General features: G+C 52.0%; 1 protein-coding gene across 1 annotated transcript; it reads right to left on the bottom strand.

Annotated features, from left to right (window-relative positions):
• Positions 1–27: 27 nt before the first annotated feature.
• PINK1 (PTEN induced kinase 1) lies at positions 28–11,484 on the bottom strand. The gene is made up of 8 exons (XM_054849450.1): positions 11,131–11,484; positions 8,645–8,956; positions 7,564–7,667; positions 5,435–5,617; positions 4,381–4,544; positions 3,002–3,129; positions 1,633–1,869; positions 28–1,232 (listed from the first exon to the last, which is right to left on the bottom strand). Exons 1-8 carry the CDS (start codon positions 11,434–11,436, stop codon positions 972–974), a joined length of 1,695 nt encoding a protein of 564 aa, XP_054705425.1. The 5' UTR covers positions 11,437–11,484; the 3' UTR covers positions 28–971.
• Positions 11,485–12,462: the final 978 nt, after the last annotated feature.

Below are 12,462 nucleotides of genomic sequence, written 5' to 3'. Positions count from 1 at the left end.
CTAGATTTAGAGAACCCACTCAGCAGCAGAGCTTAATCTGCAATTTATTGTGCAACAAGCAGAAGTAACTTCCTCCCCGAGTTCCTCTAAACATTTACAGACATAAAATCGAATTATGTTTTCATAAATACGACCTGTCCTTCCTGACCAAAGGATTAATGGTTCAACATAAAAAACAGGTAGGTAAACCAGAAGAGCATTGCACTCAACCCTTTCAGCAGGCACTGCCGCTCAGCCCGGTTTCGTTCGCAGTATTATCTCTAACCAGCCACGGTTTGACTTGGCCTTGGACCCCGCGGCTGCAGTCGCTGCACAAATACAATGGTCAAAAAATCAAAGTAAGTGGGTTTGGGGTTCGTCGTATTCGCGCTATTTGGCGTACGACCAGCTAGGTATGTAGCGGTGCGTTATAAGAAGCGAGCAGCTCCTGACACTCACCTCGCCAGGCAGCACCTCACTAGGAGGTGTCATTTTATAGCAAGATCCGTCTGCGGCTGCAGAGGAATATCATCGTAAGACCGCTGCCGGTTTCCCTAAGAATTGAAAGATGGCACGGCCCTTTGTCAGCTCAGCTTTCTTGGTGAATTGTTTAAATCCGTGATGCTTCTGTGCAAAGTGCAGCCAGACAGGGCCTCCTCCCACACACCCCTCTTCTGAAAAGGAACTTGCTTCATTCAACACACGACTTAGAAGTCAATTAAGAATTCCCAAACATAAGCAAAACCAACCACGTACCTCAGGACACCTGCAAGGTCCCCAAACCCTCACCGAGAGAGTAACGAAGCAAGGGCATTTCCTCTAGCACGGAGAGAAAAGCAGAGTGGACTAATGCTTGCTAGAGATAAACTCAACTTCTTAAATACAGGCCTGCAGTTTTGTTCCCTAAAGCACTACAGGACTCCAGGCAGACAGAAGAACGCCTTTAGAAATGCTGTTTATCTATCGCACGGCCATGTCCCACACGGTACTCTTCACCCAGACCGGCTCCTCCAGGCCAGCAACAGGAATATTGCTGTCCAGAGGTCTTCATACTCAAGGTTTGCCAAAAAGCACATCTTCATTTTGGTTTCTACCCGGCTTTTATCCACCAGTCTGTCCATGAGCAAAGCGGCCGCAGACTGGCAGAGAAGCCAGGCAATCATCTGGTCGGGTTTCAGGGTCTTGGACGCTAGAACGCTTTCACCCCAGAGGCTTAGGTGAAGCACGTTAGCGGCAACTCTAGCAGACAATCTCTGCAAAAGGAAGGAGAGGGAGGATTAGCTGATCCTGCTGCAATCCTGTCACATCGCTAGCATGTAGTATCTGCATTACTAAGAGTCCCTCAGGCCTCCTCTGAGGCACCACAGTACTCATGATTAAAAAAAAAAAAAAGCTCTTTGTGACTATTAATATCGGGCAACTGCACGTAACCCCCCCAATTCAAGGTCCAGTCCCCAATGCATCCGCTGAAGTCCCTGCAACTATTCTGTAACCCACGTGAGGCCGCACCGTACTTCAGCAAAGACCTTTGATCGTTATCTGGACTGCAATGATATCTTGATTACACTCCTGCACCCTCCAGGGCGAAATTCTCTACAAGCAGTACTCCCAAAGACCGGTTAGCTGACTTTGTCAAGACAAGAAGTTTCTTACCTTGTTGGGATCCCTCTGAAGTAGCATTTTTATCACTTGTTTCACCTCAAGGGGCACATGATCAGGCAGGCTTGGCAGCTGGTCTTCACGGTAACTTCTGCTTTCCAGAGTCGAGTCCCCGTGGCCGTAGAAAGGATTGGCCAGGCCAAGAATTTCGTAGGCGATTGCTCCGACAGCCCAAGCGTCAGCTTTACTGTAGTTGATCACTGTGCCCGGACCAGGCGATGCCGTGATCACCTGCCACAGAGACGGGGATGTTCAAATAAACAGCTCTAGCGCAGGCTCTGTGCTAAAACTAATTTTCAAGGGTCAAGTCAGTACTTCTGCTGTAATAAACAGAGAGACTGAGACCAAAGCTAGGTTGCGTCTAAATCTCTGGTGTAAATATTCCCTCTAAGCCTTTGGCACTGCTCGGCTCACCAGGACGCTGGGAGGAGTTTGGTCCTTGTGCCTAGGCTTTAATTGTTGCCCCCAACCAGTATTCAGAGTCCCGAGGGCTATTTCACTCTGGGATTTTGGATAGACAGGAGACGGGTGGATGACTGATCAAGACCGCACCAGCACTTAAGCAAGGCAAGGCAAGGTGCTCTAGGTCAAGCGGATGGTTAAGGGTGCCTTTGCTTTTATTATGGTTATCATCAGAGAAATAAAAAGGAAATGCAAAGAATTTCACAACCACCTTGAACTTCATCCCAAAAACTACTGTCGCTACACAAGGACTGCCGTATAAACATCTTTAATAGCTACACAGAAAGGGGCCTGAGAAAAGACCAAAAAGCAAACGTTTTTGTGGGAAAGGTCAATTCTGCCTCAAAACACCAACCTATTACATTTCACCTTTTCACACTCAAGGTCTCTGTTCAACAACTGCTCAGCACAGATCTGAAGAGAACTTCTTTTAGTAGCGTAGAGATGTTTAGCAAGCATAACGCAAGTTAGGACATGGACCTCCTATGCCACTTCAGGGGACACGGGTCTCCATGACAGAGCGTAGGGTGAGATTAGTTACGCAGTAACCAGCTACGGGCACTGCCTGGCATGACTGAGTTATGTCAGTAAACAGGAATGGGTAGAAAATGATCGATCTGATCGCAGAGGCTTTCGGCAGGTATTACTGTGACCACACACCAGCAGAGGCCACGTAAGTGTGCATGCTGTAAGTAATGGTGCATGCATGTGGGGGAAGGCTCAGGGACAAATCAGAGCAAGGGGATGTGCACGCACATCCTCCGCTGCTTCTAGACCTAATCCCATCCTTTCTCAAGCTCCTATCCCAGCCTGCACCGCAGCTGGGGCTGAAACATTTTAGTCCCGACAGCAGGACAAGCAGACAACCAGCAACACAAACCATGACTGCAGGGGGATTTACCTCGGGTGCCATCAGACAGCCGTTGCCGCCCCGATCCACGTAAGAGCTGGTGAAAGGCAGTCTCAAGCCGATGTTTTCATCTGCCAAACAGCAACCGAAGTCCGTGATCACCAGCCAGGGGCAGCCAGCTGCGAATGACATGAGGCTAGCAGAGTTAGCGTTCAGTTCGGGACGACCTGGCTGTATTAGACACCACGACACACAGACACCAGAGACAGTCTGCAGGAACAATCTCAAAACCCCCAGGAATCAGCACAACCACACGCTATTTTTCTGCTTCTCCTCTGTATTATTAGGTGAAATATGGGGTTTATTACAACAAAACTTGCTGTTCCGTTTCCTCTTTAGAAGATATTACGGCTCCCCATGGAACGTGTGTCTCACAAAATGTCATGGATACCATAAAACCAAAGACACGTAAGGTTAGAGACTCATCCGTGATGGAGGAACATATACTTCCCCCCCCGCTTTGTTTTTATCTACAGCAAAAGCTATTGACATATAGATATATACTTAGCTATAGCAAAAGGCTGGAGAAACTTTGCGTTAGTTAATAGTTCTTGTCTGGATGACAAATCAAACATTGCAAAGTAGAATCACTACTTCTCCAGACTCTGATATGGAAAAATCGATGCTTTAGATCATTCCTAACCACATTCAGCATCGCTCCAGAGCAGCTTTTCCATCAAGAGAGGAAGGATGGCATTAGTATGGCTGAAAACCTTCCACAGCTGCTGTACCGAGACCTTTAATTACACAGATCTGGCTGCCTGCTATTGTTTCCTGCCCATTCAAATCTCAATCACGCTGAAAAAGAGCTCAGGTAATTAAAATCTCAGTTAGAGATGCTGACAGGAGAACGAAACAATGAAAATGCTGCTTTTGGCTTTAACACCGTCGGTTCCCTTGCCTTCCAATGGATGTCTCATCATCCCAGGGTGCAGCACTATTAACCTGACCGAGAGGTGGGATTTTAAGAACCGCCCTGTGCTATCTGGCTACTGAGAGATGACAGAGCCAAGAGCCTGAAGCATCATCAATGTGCCGTTACTATATGCCCACCCGCTCCAGCCAACACTCGCCGTGCTCGTGCAATGCATCACCTTAGCACTACTCTGCGTCTCTCCATCTGATTACAGCGCAACGCTCCTTTCAAGTCCGTTTTAATGATCCCAAACCTGAGGCACACACAGACAGGATAAATTACTTCCCCAGTGCTGCACTGACAGCAAGCGGTATGCTAAAAACTAAACCGGAGATTCTTCAAAGGGTTTGACACTTGTCTTTCCCCCAAATGCCTGGGTAGGACTTCCCTGAATACTGACTGCATCACTGCTGTGCACGACTTAATTGGCATTTATACTCAGCAATCTACGTACCAGAATCAAATTCAACCAGGATGTTGTCAGACTTCAGGTCTCTGTGTGCTATTCCATGTCGAACGAGATGGTCCACGCCTTCCAAGAGCTGTAAAATCATCATTGTGGAGAGACAAACATCCGGACTGCTCTCCCTCAGATACTGGCGCAGGGTGCACGGATAACTAGGAAACAAGGAAAACCTCTGAATTAGCATCCTGGAAGCTTATCGCTTCCAGTTCAACCTCAGTGCCGTCTGGCTGGGGATACTGCACGCTTCTATGTGCCAAATTATTCCTGACCTCCGTGACGCCTTCCCACCTCCCAGCCTCAACCTGACGCTGCTCCCCTGTCTGCAGCTCTCAAATCCTCTGCTTTGCAACAACACCCACCACTGAATTTTTGGTGCTCTCACCTGAGTTCGACAACTGTGAATAAAATAAGCCCCTTAAACAGCATGGCAAAGGGCTCCAGCTATACAGGTTTTTATGTACCGGTGTTACATTTTGCATGAAAGAGGAGGCAGATTAATAATGCAGATCATACGAGCAAAATAAGATGTGCTAACCAGGAGAAAGAACATATTCTTGAAATACAGAGAGGACCGAGCACTTCTCCAGACGCAGGCAGGACAAAAGACTGGGAAACAGAACACACTTTTATGTCAGTGCCACAGCAATATCCATTCAAAACCAAAACTCAACTGAGAAAGCCAGAGATGCCGAGCACTACTAAATCTCATTAACGATTCTACTCCGTCTCTAGCGGCGTGTTCAGACTAGAGGTGTGAAGCTCAGACTTAGAAGGGCAGACAAATGGGGATAAGCTCCACGTTTCTTACTGTAATGTGGGGTGATTTTAAAATAAAGAACGGATTGTCTTCACTGTTGAACATGAGTTAAAATCTCAAGGACTTGGAACGGGCCTTAGGAGGCATTTCCAGGAGCATACTCTGCTTTTTGGCAGCAGCCCAGGCCAAATCGTTGCAAGGACCCATGCAGGAGCAGAAGACACGGTCCCGCTGGGCAGTGTTACAAAAAGCCCCAGTCACATTAACAAGCTTCTCTCTACCTACTTCTTCATCACCAAGAAGAGCGTGCGGCTGTGACCGATCCCTCTGGGATTCAGGCTTAATGGAAGAACATCAGGATAGTCTGCGAAGGCTCCGGGCAGCAAAGGGACAGAGGATGTGAACGCTCGGATCACCTGGATTATATTCGGATGAGGCTGCAACTTCTTCCTCCCAAAGACAGGCTTTCTGCACAAAAGTACAGATACCACAGATTACATCAGAACCAACGAGGAGACTGATGTATCACAGACACATCTCTGTTATTTCTGAAATTACTTTTCATTAATATGGCCCGTCTTCCCCACCAAAGAGTTCCAAAGCAATGTGCAAACACGTTTATTCTGCAGTGAAAACCTTATTAGAGAGAGCATTAAGGCTGCCCAGTACAGATTACAGGACTGCACACGAAGCAAATATTCAAATGTTCACATCCTGGAAACCATTCAGTTCGAAAGAGCGGGGACAGCAACCTCCCTGTCCTCACAATTTCCTAAGCGGTGCCTTGGCCCAGCGTTTCCCACGTTGATGCGGAGCACCCACAGCCTGAGCAGATCCACCGCGGCAGCAGGCAAGTCCCAGCACTTTCTCTGGACCTCAAAATCTACCCCAGCGCTTCCCGAATCATCATCAAGGCAGTGCCGTCTGCTGATACACCGGTGGAGTGTACACAGACCACGACTTTACCTGTGCTGCTAGAAGGACTGCGTTGCAACTGGATTTCCCTATATATGACGGTTGAACAGGAAATACTGGTGCTTTGCCTGTGCTGCAAATGAAGCTTTGCCGGAAACCTTTACACTTAACACGCAGCCTTTAATTTTATTCCAGCCCTACTAACCCTTCCATGATGCTAACAAAGGCAGAGCTAGTCACAGGCTGCTTCTCTGTTCAAAAAGACCTACAATGGCTTTAGAGAAAAAAAACCCAAACACAATTACTTTGTTAGACCTAAAATAAAGGTCAGCTTCACACTAGGCATATCAATTTAGACCCTCTATTTTACAGCACCGGCAGGAAGCACTCACTACAATGAAAGGCAGGTTACCTATCCGTATTTGCAAAACAGATCTCTCTTCCCCCCGAATGTCAAATACCCCTTTGGCTGCTCTGTTGCATTCTCAGCTAGCGATGTACCACACAGCATTCATTATTCATTTGTACCGGCAGCTGAGATGTATTTGAAATTTAAATCAGACAATCTGGACTGCGGACTCCATTGTTTCAAATCAAACAAAAAGGCACATTTCTTAACAAAAGCTCACTCGAGGTAATTTAAAAGTTTCTGTGCAATTTTCCACCTTCATGCTGTTTGCTCACTTCTCACTCGGGTGAAAAGGTGGGAACCGAGTCATTTTCCATTTTCTTTCTCGCCGCTTTCCCTGGACCAGAAGAGTTTCCACCTCCCTGCCCAGCACCCATTCTACAACCAAACCAGTTCTAAAACAGTACAGCCAAATTGCATTACAGATAAATTGTTTGATGTTTAATACAGTCAAGTTGTTACCGATTGTGGGTGTATATTTCTGTAATTAAAAAGCTCTGTGAGGCACAATTTAAACGATGTTTAATCAGAAGTAGCTCCTTCCAGCCTTTAACTCTGCAGACATCAACGCATTTTAGATGTGGGGACACTAAGGCATGGGGCACAGTCACCCATTGGACCCCAAATGGTCACAAATTTTTGGCATACCCTTCTGGACCATGCCATCCGAGCCGGTACAGCCTAGCTGTAGGTATTCCCTGCACGCCAACGAGCCGTGCCGCAATCTGCTCCTCAGAGTCAACAAGACTGTGTTAAATCACTATTTGAACAGCGGTATTGCTACGCAGTTTCCTAACTGTGCTGGAGAAAAGTACGCTGGAGAAAAACCCCCAAGGCAGCCAGCAGCCCGTCCCTGCGTGATGTTTGAGGTCTGCGGCACTTCTGAAGGCGCCGTTGTTTAGACAAAACACACGCACATGCCTCCTGAGCTATTAATAATTGCAAGGCTTTGGTTTTATCTCCTTTCAGGGACTATTACAGAAACCTCTGGCCATCTCCTTGACACTACAGACGTGCTGCAAAATTAACTGATGGATAAAATTAACGTGTCACCACTTTAGAACCACTGCGATTTCCATCGTGACCGTACCTGCGGCCAGAGACGGCTCCGTATTCTCCAGCCAAGGCAAGTCTTGTGGCTGGAACAAGCTCTCGGCCCATAGCATCAAGGATGGCTTCACTTGACGAACCAGCCTGCAACAGCAATCACACACCACAATGACTTGAGCTCCAAAACCATCCAGCCTCAACGCAAACTGAAAGCAGATAAATCCTGACGCTGGCACTGTATCTGGAGTTAGATTAACCAAGACTAGATCAACAGGACTCCCTTCTCTGCTTTGAAAATCGGGGAAGGCAATTAACTACTTAAAGAATTTACCAACAGATGTGGCAAAGCCTTTACTTGCAGAAAGAAATCCGTTTGTCTCTTCAGATGCATCCTCGACTGTTAGCACTCTGAGCTATTCGTTAACACTTATTTTCAACCTTAAAACCTGACTGGAAAAGCCCACACCCACATGCCAGAGTATTTCTGGAGCCCAAGGGATTTCCAATGCTGGCATTTTGGAAGACTCTCTTAGAATATCCACTTGTCACATTGAGTGCCACAAAACCTCTTCAATGGGAAAAGCCACGTGGGTTTTTTTTAAAATGTGGAATAGCCACATTGAGGAGTTGGATCAGCAGATCCTGGGCCGGGAAACACCAGCGCAGGTCTCACACATTCACTTCATGCAAAGGGACCCGGCACGCATGTTACTGCCCCACCCCGTGACCGCTGACTCGCACCTCGGCCGCACTTCGCAGAAGAAAATCGATCGCTGTCCTGACACTGACAAGGACACCGATTCCTAAAGCACTGGAGTGGCGGGTTTCCATTTCTTAGACCTTGCCATTACAGCCAGCTTCGGAAAAGCTTTTCTGCCAGAAACATCACGTCCATCACCACCACCAGCTCTCAATGCCAATTCCAGAGGAATGATGAACGCTAATTACCTTGCTCTGAGACTGCTCACTAACAATTGATGTCTCCAATGTCACATATCAACAGCTTTGTTTTCACACGCTCATCGTGCACTACATAATTAGCGCTTTCGACACTGAAGCATTAAACATTTCAGCCAAGCTTTCCAAGTGACAGACAAGGAGATTAAGAACCGACTCCTTACCGAAATGTTCCACATCATTTTGATAGCTAATGGGAAACCCTCTTTTGGTTGGTGTTTCTCTACGGGCTCCTCTTCAGCTGCCTGTGAAGCCGAGCCACGATCCCGCTGCACGGCTGGCTCCTGCCCTGCGAGACGGCTGCTTTCCGCACACCCCCGACGATCGTGAGAGAAAGGAATAGCTGCTTCGTACACAGCAGCGCTGCAGCCCTTCCCGATGGGTTGGCCAATGAGATACTCTTCCAGCTTGAAGCCCTGCCAACGGAACGAGCTCAGGGGATCTTTCTGTGGCTTGTTCTTTCCGACAAACACCGTCTGAAAGGAATAAGAAAAGACAACGATTAAAAAACTCTGCTCGGTTATTTGAGACTTCCCAAGGAAGGAGAAGTTGAAGCAGTATCATGCGTCCCGTCGGGTTGGTCCAACTTGAAAGCCACAATCGGGCTCTAACCATTATGGCTCAAATCACTGTAACCACAGGGAAAATAATTTGCAGACTGTATATCTTTGTCTGAAACAATTACCCTGAAAACAGTCTTTACCAAAGGTGCCCTTTCCGAGGGTGCTGTAGATGCAGGGGAAGAGGAGGAATGGGAAGGGGGAGTCGCTTGCTCATCAAAAATATGTTATGTAAAGACAAGTCTAACTAAATACTTCTAAAAAGATACGCACTATTACACTTTTCTCCCCCTCCATAAATAAACCAGGCAAATAGCATTTAAACCAAAATCCAATTAAGAACTACAACAGATGGAAAAACAATGCCCTGAGCTTTTGTGGCAGCCGAGTATGAGAGTTGGTCAGTTAGACAAAGAGTGAATCACTGATGGGAGAAAGATCTGGGGGAGGAAATTGAAACAAAGATGAGAGAAAACAAAGCACGGGAAGGCTGGAGTTCAACCACAGCGTTCACAATCCTACAGGTCTGGTGGTGCCACAGCTGTCACCTGGACCGATATAACCAAGCGCACTTCTCCACGAGCAACGACCCCAACGCACCAGTGACAGCCCTGGGGATGTGCCCCGTGGCAAAGGGACACAGATTCAGGAACAGTGGAAGGGGCAAGACAGCAGATTTAACTACCCAGCCAGGGCAAGGGAAAGTATCCTGAGAAACTTCAGAGAAAGGCAGAACCTCCATGGGAATGTGTTTGCCTGTTGGTTAGTGGGGCAGGTGACAGCTGGCTCTGAACACCGAAGGTCTATTTTTACCCATGAAACATGTGCAGTACCGTCCGTCCCCGGTGCCCTGCCAGCATGGCCTGGCCCAGCCGTGCAGGGCCCCGCCTGCCTCAGGGAGAGGGGACGGACCTGGGGGCTCGACGTCAGCGTCCTGGGACACAGGACCCCCGTCACCAGGGCCCTGACCCCCTTCCCTTTGTGGGGGACAGGGACTGAGGGGCTCCCCACAGTGCAGACCCCCCCAGTACCTGCTTTAGGGTGGTGAGGGGCTGCTAACTGAGAGAATTCCCCAGTGCCCTGTTTTTGGGGAGGAAGAGGTATCTGTGGGGCTGCCCGCAGCAGTCCCCCCTTTGGGGACGTGCCTGAGGGATGCTCATAGCAGTTCCCCCTGACTTCCTCGGGGGGAGATGGGGAGGTGGACCTGAGGGGCTCCCCACAGCAATGACCCCCTGTGCTCTTCATGAGGGATGTCTGAGGGACTCCCCACAGCAAGGATCCCCCCTTCACGGAGGGTTCCCGAAGGGGCTCCCCAGAACAAGGATCCCCCCTGCCTCCCCTTCACGGGAGGTGCCTGAGGGGCTCCCCAGCACAAGGATCCCCCCTCCCCTTCACAGGAGGTGCCTGAGGGGCTCCCCAGAACAAGGATCCCCCCTCCCCTTCACGGGAGGTGCCTGAGGGGCTCCCCAGAACAAGGATCCCCCCTCCCCTTCACGGAGGGTTCCCGAAGGGGCTCCCCAGAACAAGGATCCCCCCTCCCCTTCACAGAGGGTTCCCGAAGGGGCTCCCCAGAACAAGGATCCCCCCTGCCTCCCCTTCACGGGAGGTGCCTGAGGGGCTCCCCAGAACACGGATCCCCCCTCCCCTTCACAGGAGGTGCCTGAGGGGCTCCCCAGAACAAGGATCCCCCCTCCCCTTCACGGGAGGTGCCTGAGGGGCTCCCCAGAACAAGGATCCCCCCTCCCCTTCACGGGAGGTGCCTGAGGGGCTCCCCAGAACAAGGATCCCCCCTCCCCTTCACAGAGGGTTCCCGAAGGGGCTCCCCAGAACAAGGATCCCCCCTGCCTCCCCTTCACGGGAGGTGCCTGAGGGGCTCCCCAGAACACGGATCCCCCCTCCCCTTCACAGGAGGTGCCTGAGGGGCTCCCCAGAACAAGGATCCCCCCCTCCCCTTCACGGAGGGTTCCCGAAGGGGCTCCCCAGAACAAGGATCCCCCCCTCCCCTTCACAGAGGGTTCCCGAAGGGGCTCCCCAGAGGGAGGCCCGGGCCTGCGGGTCCCGCAGCAGCCCCCCCCGAGGGGACGCCGCACCTGGATGTGGCGGCACGCGGCCTCGGCCCGTCGCTGCTCCTCCAGGCGCGGCTCCACCAGCCCCAGCGCCACGGCCAGCGCCAAGCAGGCCCCGCCGCGGCCCCGCCGAACCACGGACGCCAGCCCGCAGGCCGGCCCGCGCAGGAAGAGGCGGCGGGCGGCCGGCAGCCAGGACAGCCACGGCCGCCACGGAGAGGCCGGCGGGTCGGGCCGGGGCTCGGGCCGGGGCTCGGGCCGGGGGGCGCGGGGCGGGCGGCAGCGCGGCAGCAGGCGCAGGGCCCGGGCCAGCAGCAGCCGCACCGCCATGGCCGCAACCGCCTCAGCGCGACGGGGCCGCTGCGGCTCAGGGGGCGGGGCCGCGGCGGGGCGTCACCCGCGCGCGGCGGGACGCCACGCCCCCACGCTGCGAGGCGCGCGGCGGGCACGAGCCGGGCAGGGCACGGGGGTGAACGGGGCGGGGAACGGGCGGGAGGCGGCTCGGTGCAATGATGGGTACGGTCCGGTGCAATGATGGGCACGGCCCGGTGCAATGATGGGTACGGCCCGGTGCAATGATGGGTATGGCCCGGTGCAATGATCGGTACGGCCCGGTGCAATGCTGGGCACGGCCCGGTGCAATGATCGGTACGGCCCGGTGCAATGATGGGTACGGCCCGGTGCAATGATGGGTACGGCCCGGTGCAATGCTGGGCACGGCCCGGTGCAATGATGGGCACGGTCCGGTGCAATGATGGGCACGGTCCGGTGCAATGATGGGTACGGCCCGGTGCAATGATGGGTATGGCCCGGTGCAATGCTGGGCACGGCCCGGTGCAATGCTGGGCACGGCCCGGTGCAATGATGGGTACGGCCCGGTGCAATGCTAGGTACGGCCCGGTGCAATGCTGGGTACGGCCCGGTGCAATGATTGGTACGGCCCGGTGCAATGATCAGTACAGCCCGGTGCAATGATCGGTACAGTCCAGTGCACAGCCCGGTGCAATGCTGGGCACGGCCCGGTGCAATGATCGGTACGGCCCGGTGCAATGATCAGTACAGCCCGGTGCAATGATCGGTACAGTCCGGTGCACAGCCCGGTGCAATGCTGCGTACGGCCTGGTGCACAGCCTGGTGCGATGCAGGGTACGGCCCGGTGCAATGCTGGGTGCAGCCCGGTGCAATGCTGGGTACAGCCTGGTGCAATGATCAGCATGGCCCGGTGCAGTGATGGGTACGGCCCGGTGCACAGCCCAGTGCAATGCTGGGCACGGCCAGGGACACGACCCAGTGCAATGCAAGACACGGCCCGGTGCACAGCCCGGTGCAATGCTGGGTACAGCCGGGGCACGGCCA

The sequence above is a fragment of the Grus americana genome, chromosome 21, assembly GCF_028858705.1.
Source record: "Grus americana isolate bGruAme1 chromosome 21, bGruAme1.mat, whole genome shotgun sequence".
Classification (NCBI taxonomy): Eukaryota; Metazoa; Chordata; class Aves; order Gruiformes; family Gruidae; genus Grus; species Grus americana.
This window is presented reverse-complemented; position numbering and strand designations above follow the sequence as displayed.